Source organism: Galleria mellonella, unplaced genomic scaffold (genome assembly GCF_026898425.1).
Source record: "Galleria mellonella isolate WM207_F2 unplaced genomic scaffold, CSIRO_AGI_GalMel_v1 utg36, whole genome shotgun sequence".
Classification (NCBI taxonomy): Eukaryota; Metazoa; Arthropoda; class Insecta; order Lepidoptera; family Pyralidae; genus Galleria; species Galleria mellonella.
Window position 1 is genome coordinate 6,331,299 of NW_026442086.1, and position 15,335 is coordinate 6,346,633.

General features: G+C 34.2%; 1 protein-coding gene across 1 annotated transcript in view; it reads right to left on the minus strand.

Moving 5' to 3' along the window:
* Window positions 1–3,932: 3,932 nt before the first annotated feature.
* LOC128201192 (uncharacterized) overlaps window positions 3,933–15,335 on the minus strand; it is a 38,611-nt gene continuing 27,208 nt past the window's right edge. Inside the window, exons 4-5 of the mRNA XM_052897389.1 lie at window positions 13,259–13,359; window positions 3,933–4,023 (exon numbers count right to left, since the gene is read on the minus strand). Of these exons, the coding sequence (XP_052753349.1) occupies window positions 3,933–4,023; window positions 13,259–13,359 (192 nt within the window). The remainder of the gene's footprint in view (window positions 4,024–13,258; window positions 13,360–15,335) is intronic.

The following is a 15,335-nucleotide window of genomic DNA, read 5'->3' on the forward strand; positions in this document are numbered from 1 at the left end:
TTTACAAATATCGGATTTTTTCCTTTACTTGTGCTACGTGACATTGCTTTTTGCCAAACATCATGATTCTAGGTCAACGGGAAGTACCCAATAGGTTTTGAGTCCCATTGCGAATGTCAAAATATTGCAATATAAATGGAAAATAAGAGGCCGTATACTTTTATAGCATCGATTTAGAAGCTTGATTTTTTCATTGCTTTTAGAGATTGCAAACCTGAGCATATGATATTAATTTCAACTTGATACCTGAATGATCCTATAAGGATTCCGTTTTTTCCTTTGGAGGTAGGGAACCCTAAAAACTATAAAAATTTGCCTTTTCTAGATGGCCTATCAGAATAAAACATACACCTTTTTTTTAAATTAAACCCAGATTACAACCGAGATAATTACAACCGCATCCATTTTGGTATTTGGTTACCAAAATGGTTAATCTTGTATTGTAGCTTAGCTCAAAAGCTATCGTACTAGTAAAAACATTAAATGGGTTATGATTTATGGGTAGTGACTTTGTAGTAATTTGCAATAATTTGTTAATTTACGTATTTTGTTTACTTTTTTTTTTAAATGTCATATTTTTTTCTAAAGTTTATAGATAGAAACACATTCTTTTATATTGTAAATTACAGATTATTATACGTCGAATAAGTTTATTTTTATCGCAAGTGAAACCCAAACTTTTACTAATATGATTGTACACACAGAGAAATTTCATTAAAAAAATCAAAATGGCTGCCAGCATAGCGTTAGCATAGACGTGGGTTGGACCCAAGTTTATGCTGTATTTGTACATTGAAATAATTGTTTTAATATCTAGAATATCGCCAGCTAACATAAACATAATGAGTTTCATTATATTTATGTATTATTTTATACAATATAAACTAAAGAATTTGTAATGAAGGATTGTTATTATTTCGCTGACCATTTTACATTATTGTTCTCTAAATTAACAACAACGGGCCTACACAATATGTATTTTATATTTATATAACTTTATGTTGACTATTATTTATTAAAGCAATATACATATATGTTGATGGATTCAAATAAAGCCCTACTCAGTACTAATATTATAAATATGAAAGTAACTTTGTTTGTTTGTTTATTACCATATTATTAAAGGAAACATGTTACTTTTTATTTCAATTAATCAATACATCTCCAAAATGTAGAAAATATCGGAGATAAATACTAGTAAATAAATAATGGACATAATACACAAACAGACGTTTTTCGATTAAAAGAGCTTCTTTTAATACTTTTTTTATGCAATTTCAATATAAAACACTCACCTGATGTTTAAAATATCCTCCCTTAAATGGCTGCGTAAATAATAAAGAAAAAAAAATACTTTTACTCGACTTAAACATGATTACAATTCTTACAATAAATCGAAGAATGCAAGTTATTAAAAAAATACGTATATATAAAATTACATTAATCTAACTGCGGGACGGTAAAAAATATATATTCCATAGATTAGGTATCCTAAGAAATATTTTTTTTCTATTTATTTATGGTAACAAACAGTCATGTATAAGTATTAATATTATGTACATTACAGTTTAACAATAAAAGTCCTTTACAATGGCAATAATACATAGAATTTTAAACATAGTAATATTTTAATATATCACACATACACGCATGCACGCACTCCCGCACGCACGTACGCACGCACGCACGCACGCACGCACGCACGCACGCACGTACCCACGCACGCACGCACGCACGCACGCACGCACGCACGCACGCACGCACGCACGCACGCACGCACGCACGCACGCACACACGCACGCACGCACGCACGCACACCCGAACACCCGCGCACACACACAAAGAGAAAATGTGTGTATGTACTTTTGTACAAAGTTTTTCAAAACAGACACCAGCCTCTCATGAAACAGAAATTATAAATTTAAAAAAATAATTCATTCATGTCAATGATTAGAAGTAAAACAAACAACACACTTATCAAAAAGGATGGGGACAGACGTCTATGTCATTTATATTCAAAGATCGCTGCCCGATTCCCCCTAAGTATCAAAGTTGACATGGCGCAGTCGGTAGGATTCATATAAGTTTAAAAAAAAAAAAAAAAATAATTGACCCCCAGATCACGTTTAAGATCTAAAATAGACAATAAATCATATCGAGGAAAGGCTAACATATCGATCTTTTCGTATAAATTACGAGCAAATATTAATATGGAATAGCAATGGGATAACATGTATTTTCTTATATTATTATTATATCAGCCGTTTACTGCCCACTGCTGAACATAGACCTATTCCATAAATTTTGCCAACAATTGCCACGCTTGGTAGATAGATTGGCAACCGCAGTTAGGCTTGATGATGTGTAAGCAACACTATCGCCCATCCTTCGACTATTTTAGTCTTTAAGCTTAGTTCCTTAAGCCGCCTATTACGACGCCTACAGGTAAGGAAGGGATGGCCCATTCTATGCCGGGACCATACGGTCATATTGTAGCAATTAGATACTGAGGCAAAATACCATAGTCCTCAGGAATGACAACGGATGAGGGATAACAAGGGCGTGATAGTGTTTTTTTATGATACTTACAATGACAAACAAACTTACAGCCCATATGATGGAAAGTGGTCACCGTCGCCTTTAGCCGCTTGGATATTTATATATACCTATATAGGCTCGCGCTCGCGCCACAGCCACTCATGATTAAGGGTCTTGAATTGAGCCCAAAACTAGTCGAGCTTTCTCGACCAAGACACGTAAATTAAACCGGTAGTTATTAGATTAAAATAATTATGTACATTCTTTATTGCGGTAGCTGTGTGGTCCCGGCATAGAATAGGCCATCCCTTTCTATCCCATGGGTATAGTAAAAACCGACTAAGGGAGGGCGAGAGATGTGCAGCAGTGTCCTTCATAAAGTATCTCTAACGGCTGACTGCGGTTGCCAACCCGCCTGCCAAACGTGGCAACTACTAGCAAAACCCCTCTAGGGGGAGGTTTATGTTCAGCAGTGGACAGTTAAAGGCTGATACGATGACGATGATTCTTTATTGCACTTGTTAAAAAAAATATACAGCGATTAGTTTAACAACTTGTTAGCAAGGACTTATCTCTGAAAGAGATATGCCCACTCCGTGTAGTGAGAGAAATTAACCCTTCTTTGCGTGATTTTTTTTTATTGGTGAAATAAATCAAGGTAATATAGTTTATGTTCAAAATTAAAGGAAAAATGGTTAAAGAATTAAATTTGACAGCTATGTTTTTTTTTTTCTGCATTGCAAATAAAAAATGGTATCCAGACACTATCAACTTGAAGTGAACTTGGTTTTTTATATAATTTTTGGACATTTAATGTTATGATGGAAATTTCCACCATTATGCAAAGAAGGGTTAAGGTTTATTTATTAGGATTATGAAGATAGAATGCACTGTGATACGTATGATACCCTTCATACGTTGCCATTCTTGTGGACTAAGATGTTATGCCTCCATACCATGTAATTTACCCTGCCATATCCTATTTTTTAACACCATATACGTGCAAACACATCTGCTGCAGTAGAAACACAGATGGGATAAAAGTACTCATGCTGACAACTTTTGTACAGTCTCGATCACAGTATAGCAGAGTGCGCCGTTTATGATGCTATCCATGTATATAGTTTACCAAACGGAGACTTTGTACAAAAGTCATTTACTTGGGCACTTCTGTCTCATTCGTGTTTCTGCCGTGAAACAGTTGTGTTTTCACGACTTTGTTTCAATTTGAAAGGTCGGATATTACAGGGTATAGAAACATAGCAACTTAATTATCAGGAATGGCAAAACATGAGGGGTATCATGGACGACACATTATACTCTGTTATGTTCATGGTATCGTTCGTGGGCCGTCAACATGACATTTGAAATAGATAAAAAAAAATTTAAACTTACTACAATGACATTATTGAGTGATTTTCAATCAGATGCGATATCGCGTCCAAATGCCCATCCGTCGACGAAAATACACGTTCCAGTGTTGAACTGGAACAAAAAAGATTTTAAGTTTTGATTTAAATACAAGTAGATTTGTTCCACAAAAACTGACTTCAATTTCACAATTTCTATGGCACTAAATTGTAAGCATAAATATGCTTACAATTTAGCGTTTAATATATATATAAATATATATATTCTTCATTGCACTAAAACATACAGTAACAACAATAAGTTAATAACAATGTTAGCAAAGGCGAACTTATCTCTAAAAGAGATTTCTTCCAGTCAACCTAACACAGTGGCATAGGAAGTAGTGAGTGGGCAGTAGTAGTGCAAAAGAACTCCTCGGCGACCTTATCGCTAAATGCGATCTCTTCCAGGCAACCTTTCCTCCTTGTTTGTTTGTTCCTCTTTATTAGGACTTCAAAAAGATCAGCGTTGGTATTCTATATTACAACATACATTCTTATTAACCTAAGCATATAATTTGTTTTTGTTTTAAAGTTATACATATCGAAAGCTATTTATCTTGTACACGCACTGTATCTGAATTTTTTTTACTCTCCATCACCTTTTTTGTGAAAGTTTTCATCTGTATAATTTGTACTGTTCGAGGTAAGGGTCCTCGTGACTTGTAATACAGGTTTAACACCTAGTACAGGCACCAGCTCCCACAAATAATATTGTTAAAATGTTTTGCAAGTTTTAAATATTCAGTCCTTAATTGTTTGTGGTGAGAAATAATAATAATAAATAAATAAATAGACAGCTTTCTATAACTATGGTAATCTATGGTAATATTTAAAAAAAGTATATGATATTTAGAAATATTTAAACGAATACAATAGTAATATTATTAATTACTTCAAATTGATACCACATTGCTTCTACATTGAATCCGCGCGAAGCCGGGGCGAATTACTAATAATGTATAAATAGGTTTTTGTAGTTTTTAGATAAATAAAAATTAATATTAATAGATAAAATAACCTAATTACAATTGTGCGATTGGGAATCCAAGAAGTTATTGTATACATATTTGCAACTTTATAATATTTATAAAACACTTCGTTATAATCAATATTACCCTCCTTTTTACAAGTTGACTAATGGGTTTTTGTTAGTGAAATTAGCACGGTCCGACCCACTGTGACAATAATTCACTCGCACGACAAAGTCGTCGTCTTAAATGAAAATCTATGGAGTCGTTTCAACTCTTAATGAACCAAACATTTACGTAATTGGCTAATTTGACAAATGCTTTAATTTTGTCTAGACATTCTAAATATTAAATTGAGAAACTTGACTTTTATGGCTCTGCAATAAAAGCTATTTCAATCAGGATCATGTTTCTGTTCATATGTTTCATAACTACTTACCTACTTTATATACTATACATACTACTAGATACAAGGGGAAAGGGATTGTTAGTGTTGGGGTCTAACAACCCCTTTGCTAGCAATTTCGGGTATTACCAAGTGGACCTCCACGTGGTTTCCTTGAGAAACCATGGTGATTTATTCTCGTAAAATTTTTCACGATGGGCTAACTGATCTGCTTTCATCCTCAACTATCATCTCTCGTTGGTGCCCCACCAGCATATACCGACAACGCAGGTGGGGTTACAAATCCATTATTATCAATTAAAAAAAACTACTGGACACATGTCGGTAAAGCATATATCATACTATACAGATTTTGCAGTAAGAAATCAAAATATGTATGACAAGCATGTGTATGAGTCTACTGGTAACAGCTTATCCGAATCCACGAGATGTTTTGTACGACAGGATATAGTAAAGGTAATAATACAATAATCTATAAAATGATAGCATAAAGCAGAGGAAAGCACAAAAAGTCCCAACGTGTCGACATGAAATAGTTCAGCCCACTCCAAAGGCGAATTTATAGGATACTCTACATACGAGAATTTTCATAAATACCTACCCTACATTATAAATATTTTAATTTGGAATAGAGAATCGTGTGTTGAAAAAGAGCAGCTTCAATCATGACAAGATGACATCTTTTAATATGGGACCAAATCGTTTAAGAAACAGGAAATCGATTATCAAAATAATTTAAAAAATCTATTTAGAAATGGCAACCTTAATTACGTTACATAGTTACAAAACAAAATCAAAGAAAGTCTTCAAAAGCAAGTTCTCAAACTTTCATTTGAAGACGCTTAAAAATTTATGCAATTGCCTTTTACTATTTACTTTTACTTCGTACATGTGGATTTCAAAAGTAAGAAAATCAATAAAATATACCATTTATAGATAGCATATAAAGATAAAACATACTCTTAGGGGGGAAGGGATATATGCCCTATGAGATCAACCTCCACGTGGTCCCCCCTGGAAACCATCGTGAACAATTCTCATTGAATTCGTCACGATAGACTAACTGACCTGTTTCATCCTCGTCTATCATCCTTCACTGGTATCAGCGTATACCGATAGCGCGAGTGGGGTTACTATTTCATTATCACCTATCAAAAAAAAACATACTCTTACAACAGATTTTAAGGTAGATCTTTTAGGAACACAACTGAGATTAACACATCCAATTCGATGCAGTTTTTTTATATATTTTTTTATAATTTAAGGGCTTTTACCTTCTTCAAGTATATCAGTCCTATCGTACCCTGAACTGATTTCTCAAACAAAACTTTATCTACTTCCCTAGACGCAGAAAGAGAAGAATTAATTCGATGCAGTTATAATTGCATGATACCGGAACATACAACATACAGATATAAAATTAAAAAAAAATACAATATTTGAATCTATTGGTCTTATCCATCCTAGTTAACTATCTATTGCTAAACTAGTAAATAAGGATTTTACCAACAGTTACCACGCTTGGCAGGCGGGATGGTAAGAGCAGTTTGACTTTGGTGATGTTTAAAGAGAGGGACGCTACTGCCCGTCGCCTCTGAAGACATCGACGGGAAAGAAAGGAGTGAAAAAAATTCTATGCCAGAGCCACATGGCGAATTAATCGTAATAATAACCCCCATATTATTATTATTTTAAATATTCTCTATGTACAGTCATCATCTAGTTACAATCTTATATTAGTAAGATAAAGTGATGACGACTCTATTAAATTTCCGTGCATGTCTGCGACATCGTCATATCGTCTTGCGGTGCACGATCTCGTGCATCGTCGCGGCATAATTAAAAGCATCTCCATAATAATTGCATATATATTGATATTATCAGAAAACACTTGTACCTACAAAAAGATTTTATAATTAATACTGGACCGGTTTCTTTGGCTAGGGCTATAATTTGTTCAAATGCAATTAATTGAAGAATGGCTGGAAGTCAATAGAAACAAATTGATGAATTTAATAGAGAAAACATATCACAATATCAGGTACTATTTAAAAGAAAGAAAGAAAGAAAACATTTATTGCCAACAACAAAAAGAGTTACATTAATTATTATCAATAGAAAATAATTACATTTGTTATTGCCATTTGGCTGCCATTCAGCATGGGCTGCAGCAAATTAATTGTTACAGCGCTAATATTCTGTAGTAGCCACGCGTGAAAATGTAATGTTGCCAAAATAGATTAATTATGTATTCCGTAGATTAATTTATTATTGAATCCGTTCCGTTCTATCTAAATAATTTCCATTCATCCTACAATTCTCTGTACCGGAAAAAAAATAGTATAAAAATTAATCTCTGAAAATGCCAAGAACAATACCACTCAAGTAAATATTATAAACCCTTTGCTTGTGGAAGAATTAATGTATTTTTCTAATAATATCAATATTTATTTATTTATTTAAACTTTAATTAACAGTGTAAATGTAATTGGCTGAGTGAACACCGAACGGTCTACTAGTCAAATGTTGAGCAAACAAAGAAATAGATAGGCGGTTTATTTATGAATTGAGGAAACATAAAGTAATACTTAACATATTCATATCTTATAAATATACAATTAGACTAATATAAACGTACACAAAATATATAATAAAAATAATCATATACATAGATAAAATAAAGACATAAAATATTACCATATCAAAATAATGCCAAATATGCATGATCGATGGTCGATCATGCACGGGCTTTTTAATGACCGTGTAGTCACAGAATATACTCTGTGATGTACAGAAATAGTACAATTATATCAATACACGTAATATTGACAGAGATTTAAAAGAGTAACTATTGAATTTCTTGCGGGTTCTTCGCAAGAGATAACAACATTCATAAATAGATGACGATTTAAAAGTGCTTGTAAACAAGTCTATTTGAATAAAGACGATTTGAATTTTAATTTAATTAACTATATTAGAAAAATAAAGAAAACAGTATATGACTTAAACAAAGTAACCAGTAAAGTATGTATATAAATATATTCCATTCGTGTTTCAACCGTGAAGCAGTTGTGTTTGCATTGCTGTGTTTCGGGTTGAAGGGTGGGATATGGCGTGTATTTACTGGGTACAGAGGAATAACACCTGAGTCCTCAGGAATGGCAACGCATGGGGGGTATCATGGGCGAAACAGTATACTCTATTATGTCCATGGTACTGCTCATGTCTATAGGCGAAGTTACTACTTTACATCAGGTGGGCCGTTAGCTTGTTTGCCATTCTAAGTTGTATAAAAAAAAAAGTAAACAGTATATGACTTAAACAAAGTAACCAGTAAAGTATGTATATGAATATAAATAAAATATATGCATTTGTACCAATTTGCATTTTTGTTGTATTTTGTTAAGAGAGCGACTGGCTGAAAACCAGCGCTGTGCAGCTGTACATATTGCGCTGGGACACTCGCAGCATCAGCTGAGCCAGTTCCTTTTGCCTAATATGAGACACTTCTTGTATTTTATTTTATTTATTTATTTATAGGATTACCAACATAAGATACAGCTACAATAAAGCTAAATTTTGATACAATACACTGGCAGATCAGATCTCACTGTTCTTACATTTATAGGCAACCACAACATGCCTTGTGTTTAACAAACATTAAAATAGAATTAAATTATTAAATGAGTAAAGATATTAACAATATGAATAATAATATAATATAAATAATGGAAATTGTATTCAAGTTATTATAAAATATATAAATTGTATATGTATTTTCTGTTGTAATTGTGTTTTTCTGGCAATAAATATTTTCTATTCTATTTATTCCTATGCTATATATAGATAATTTAATTATTATTGTTGGTACTTGGCGAAACTTTGTATATGTACAAAGTTTATACTTTGTATATATTTTGCTCTCCTAAATTATTTTTAATTATTTTAAAACACTGCTCGCCACATGTTTGACTGATGGAGAACGCGTTTAGCTGTTGTGTCCGCCATATGTACCTATATTATGGACATAAAATTTAAATAAATAAATAAAATCATACTAAAAATCTCGTACCGTGGGACGATGAATTATAAAACTGGCCATCAATATATATTTAAGATATATATAGCTTCTATAGCTTTGAATCAATATGTGTCAATTCCAGGCATTTGTACTTCGTCTCTGGGGACAAGAGCGACATCGCATTATACGGAGTTTTTACGTGTATCGTAAACAGTTTGTGGCAACCAAAAATTTCACGATATTTGCTATCAATCTTTATTTTGAGCCAACTTAAAAAAAGAAGGACATTCACGATTCAATTGTATTTTTTTTTATTATGTATTAAAATTATAGAATTATTATTTAAATCTAAAAAAAGCATGTATATTTTTGTGATCGTATGACATTATTACTTCATTGTATAATATGAAGATTCTCAATACTATTTATTTTTATATGTATATGTGTATGTCTTGTCTGCAGTATATGTACGAGCATATATATATATGTAGTGTGTATGTGTAATTATGTATATTCATGTACATACAGTACATGAATATACATAATTGTATGAGCAACAACTATTTCTATGTTTCACTATATTTTTATTTATTTAGTTATTTACTTTTTGCTGTCTTCCTTTGTGATGTCACGCATGCCCACCACAGAATATCAGCGCTGTAACAATTAATTTGCTGCAGCACATGCTGAGTGGCGGCCACGTTGTCAATAACAAATGTGAAGTTTGTTTTCTATTGATAATTAATGTAACTCTTTTTGTTGTTAGCAACAAATGTTTTCTTTCTTTCATTCATTCTGGATGTTATTATTAAAAGCACGTGACTCTATATCTATGGTGAGAGCAGTGTATTAAAATTCGTAACAAGCGTGTAATAAAATATGCCTTTAAAAGGTTTTTCATGGGCGACACAGGGGGTCAAAAATAGTCACTTCCGACTTTTTTATTATAATATATTATTATATCAACCATTAACTGTCCACTGCTGAACGTAGGCCTCCCCTATAAGGGAGGTTTTGCCAGTAATTGCCACTCTTGGCAGACGGGTTGACAACCGCAGTTGTTAGGTTTTGGTGATGTTTTAAGAAGTACTCTGTTGCTCATCCCTTGACCATTAAGTTCTCTTAGTCGCCTCTTACAGCACCCACAGGAAAGGAAGGGATCGTGCATTTCGTTCCAAAACCACAGTTCTGGCGTGTGCGGCATTATATACACGCGTACTGGTCTTACGTAAACGTCGTAATTATGATATTCAAATATTCACAGTTTTCTATAAAGAGAGGGAGACTTTGTACAATAGTCGATTGCTTAGTACCTCTGTCCCATTCGCGTTTCAATCGTGAAGCAGCTGTGTTTGCATGGCTGTGTTTCGGTTTGAAGGATGGGATATGGCGTGAATTTACAGGGTACAGAGGAATAACACCTGAGTCCTCAGGAATGGCAACGCATGGGGGTATCTTGGGCGAAACAAAATACTCTGTTATGTCCATGGTACAGCTCATGTCTATAGGCGACGGTTACCACTTTCCATCAGGTGGGTCGTTAGCTTGTTTGCCATTCTAAGTTGTATAAAAAAAAAATATCGCATTTTCTAACAATTCGCCTGAATATGCCTCGTTTAGAGGTGAAACACGTGTCGTAAAATATGCGTAAAATATTTTGTTTATGATTTAATATTGTTTAAAGATTATAAAATTTGATGGAAATCATTAGGAAATCATGTTACAAAAACGTTGCATAATTAAATGAAAAAATACATACAAATTGAGAGTTTTTTTTTATGCTACTTAGAATGGTAAACAAACAACTGATGGGAAATGATAACCGTCGCCTATTGACATAAATAGTCATAATTGAGCATAATCCTTTTGAAAATCGAATAAAGTAATGACGCTGACGTACTCATTTGCCATAAACACGTTGTAATGAACTGTTTTTTCCTTTTGTTAGTTGCCGAGACAACGATATATATAATTGGCTAGAATAAACAAGAATTTTATTTTATCGAGAATATTTATCTCCCTTTTGAAACACCACAAGCTTTTCAGATACTGGAGTAATTCTATACAAACTTGCGTGCACAAAGTGGTTGAAGAAATCTTTGGAATTATAGATATTATGAAATGTCTAAGAAAACATTTATATATGTAAAATATGAGTACAATTAGAGAGCGTCATAGCACAGTGGTATATTACTTCGACTAGAACGCAAAAATCGTGAGGTCGAATCTCGCCGACACCAAATTCTTCTTATTTATTTTCAGTCAATAATTTATTTGTGAAACATAGTTGGGAATAAATTGTTAAAATATATTTAATAAGCTCTCTATAATCAAAAGGTGTACAAGTAATTATTTAAAGTAAAATAATATCATTCAAAATACAATATTAATTCATGAATATTTTGTTATATGTTATCAGGGAAACAAACACTACAATTATTATGAAAATAGTAAGTGATGGCAAGTGACTACCGCCGCCTATGATGACCCGCAACACCAGAGGCATTGCAGGTGTGCTGCCGACTTTTTATAAAGGAATATGCTCTTTTCTTGAAGATTATGATGTCGTATCGGTTCTGAAATACTGCTGCCTGAAATAATGCAGGTGGAGGACCACCACTCATCCAGATGGTTGGGATGGAACTTTAGTTTGTAGCGGGTTGTACGGTATTATACGGGTTGTATAGTACATAATAAATCGAACCCTTAAGTCTTACAGAGAGACTCTGGTCTCTGGGGAAACTTTGTACAAAAGTCGATTGCTTGAGTACCTCTGTCCCATTCGTATTTCAATCGTGAAGCAGTTGTGTTTGCATAGCTGTGTTTCGGTTTGAAGGGTGGGATATGGCGTGAATTTACTGGGTACAGAGGAATAACACTTGAGTCCTCAGGAATGGCAATGCATGGGGGTATCATGGGCGAAACAGTATACTCTGTTATGTCCATGGGACTGCTCATGTCTATAGGCGACGGCTACCACTTTCCATCAGGTGGGCCGTCAGCTTGTTTGCCATTCTAAGTTGTAAAAAAAAAATTGCCTCACTCTGCGTATTCTAACGCTTATACAACAGACTGTGCTCAGAGAAATCGTTCAATATGATGCCCACGGCCACGTTCTACCATCGTACAGCTCACCATCGACGGGGAGTTCACCCTCATACCTTAGAGTCTCACGTACAGTACAGATTCAGAGATGTCTTCTCCCATGACACTCAAGTTATTTAATGAGCTCCCTATCGAGGTTTTTCCATAAGACTACAGCATGTGGTTCTTCAAAAGACGGGTAAAGAGGTTTCTTTAGGGTCAGAAATGCGCGCGTAATGTCCCTGCTATTGCAGGCGTTCACAGGCTATGGTAAACACTTACCATGAGGTAGGTCGCATGCTTGTTTGGTATAAAAAATAATAATAATAAATATTAACCTATAAAGTTCCATTATTCAATAAAGTTTAATTACTATTAAATACAGAACAGCTAAAATCAAAGGTTCGATATACCGTGGTTAAAAAAAACTAAGATGCAAATACATTTTATTCCAATTTCGATTTCTTCATCCCATCGTTCATACCAAAAGTTGACCTGGTATAGAATATTACTATTATGTTCGCCTTTTTAACCGATTTGAAAAAGGAAGTTCTCGGCTGTATTTTTTATGAGGTACGACCTCATAAATCTGTCAGTTCTGAATTAATTTGGAAAATTCTGTATCTGAAAGGACTATCTAACAGATGGATTCCATGGAATGTTAATCAAAATCGATTCTGTGGTTTAGTTTTGAAATGATAATATCTGATTTTAACTCAAATTGAAGTCTGTTTTATTTTTGTGAAACACAATCTGTAATTACTACTTTAATGTACTACACTCTCATTTGATCAGTAAAGTTATTTAATTAATTTAATATTACACTCACATGGCGCTTGGATCCTGTGTGAAATACGAATTGTTGTTGACCACTTGTCTCTCGTTCTGAAGACTCATCACAGCGCTCCCGACTAACAATGCCTCGTTGATCTGTTGGAATTAATGTAGTGAAGTTATTCGTTTCCGCAAAATATTTTAATTTAAAATATAAAACACATTTTTTTTTATACAACTTAGAATGACAAACAAGCTGACGGCCCACCTGATGGTAACCGTCGCCTATAGACATGAACAGTACCATGTACATAATAAAGTACACTGTTTCGCCCATGATCCACCCCCCCCCCATGCGTTGCCATTCCTAAGGACTCAGGTGTTATTCCTCTGTACCCAGTAAATTCACGCTATATCCCACTCTTCAAACCGAAACACAGCCATGCAAACACAACTGCTTCACGGTTAAAATACAAATGGGAGACTTTGTACAAGTCGATTGCTTGTGTACCTCTACAAGCAATCGACTTTTGTACAAAGTCTCCCTCTGGTGGTACATCTAAGTAATTAGCATCCTTTTAGCAAAGTGTTCTCTTAGTGAATCTGAATTTTTTCCCCCCCTCAAAAAAGGTTGTTGTCACATTTTATATATATATATAAATTGACGGTTAAGTTAACTGTTGAGATATATATGGGATACAGATCTGAGTGAGCAAAAACATGGGGCAAACACCAGTAAATTATTTATCCTATAAAATGTAAAAGTATAAAGGCATCCGATATAATATCGTCAGCCTATCGACCTCAAGACCTCAATAAAACGTGAAAATATGACATCACATGTCTCTTAGGATTGTGGGCATATCCATCGTGCCCCCAACGGTGGGTATCTGCGTTTGAAGTCAGTAAGGTATGGCAGTTAACCGTCTTTATATCGTTTGTCAAATATGTCTCTTTGAGATAAACGTTGACTCTCACAGAGACACATATACCTATATATATGCTTGCATATTTATGTACATATATGTATGTATGCACATATCCATGTGTTAAAATCTTTCATGGTAAATTTATATTGAACAAGTTTGTTAGTCATTAGTAATAAGTTCGTTTAGTCGCCTCTTATGTGTTACCGCAGGAAAGGAAAGGGTGGCCTATTCTATACTGGGACTGCAGGGGCCTGTTCAATATATGATATTTAATTTTAAACTATCGCACGTTGTTTCAAAACGGCAGTAATAAAATTGTGGACAGTGGCCGTGTGGTCCCGGCCACCTCTTCCTTTCTCGTGGATGTTATAAAAGACGACTAAGAGACGGCGAGAGAGGGCAGCAGCGTCCCTCTTAAAACATCTCTAAAGCCTGACTACGGTTACCGATCCGTCTGCCAAGTATGGCAACTACTGGCAAAACCCCCCAAGGCTTACGTTCAGCAGTAGACAGTTAAGGGCTGATATGATAATGATGATTATTTATTTATCAGTATATATATATATATATATATATATATATTCTATTTACAATATCTATATACTGGGCCAAGAACAAATATCTTAAAAGTCTGTTATCCAAAATATAATGTTGGATAACAGACTTTTAACAAATTATCCGACAGACATGGGCGATATTGAAATGAATAATGACTCTGTTACGCCATCAATGTCCAGAAGAACCCAATATTTTTTTTTATACAACTAAGAATGGCAACAAGCTGACGACCTGATGGAAAGTTAATTCCTCTGTACCATAGAAATAACAATTCACTGTTTCGCCCATATACCCCCCATGCGTTGCCATTCAAGGTGTTACCTGTACCTAAACACAGCCATACCCCATCCTTAAACACAACTGCTTCACAACTGAAACACGAATGGGACAGAGGTACCCAAGCAATCTGGTAAAATTTATAAATATCGGATCATACACATTATGCATGTCTAGTCAATAGTGAATTTAAGAATGCGCGATAATTTAGACAAAATAATTCTCCCTTTACTACTATAATGTAGTTACTCACCACCCTTGCTTATAATATTTGCGTAGATCGCTCGTTTGCAAATTATATCCAAGCCTGCCAACCTCCATTTTTGCGTGGGCAGGCTGTGTCATACCCTATTTATCATATTCTTGAGA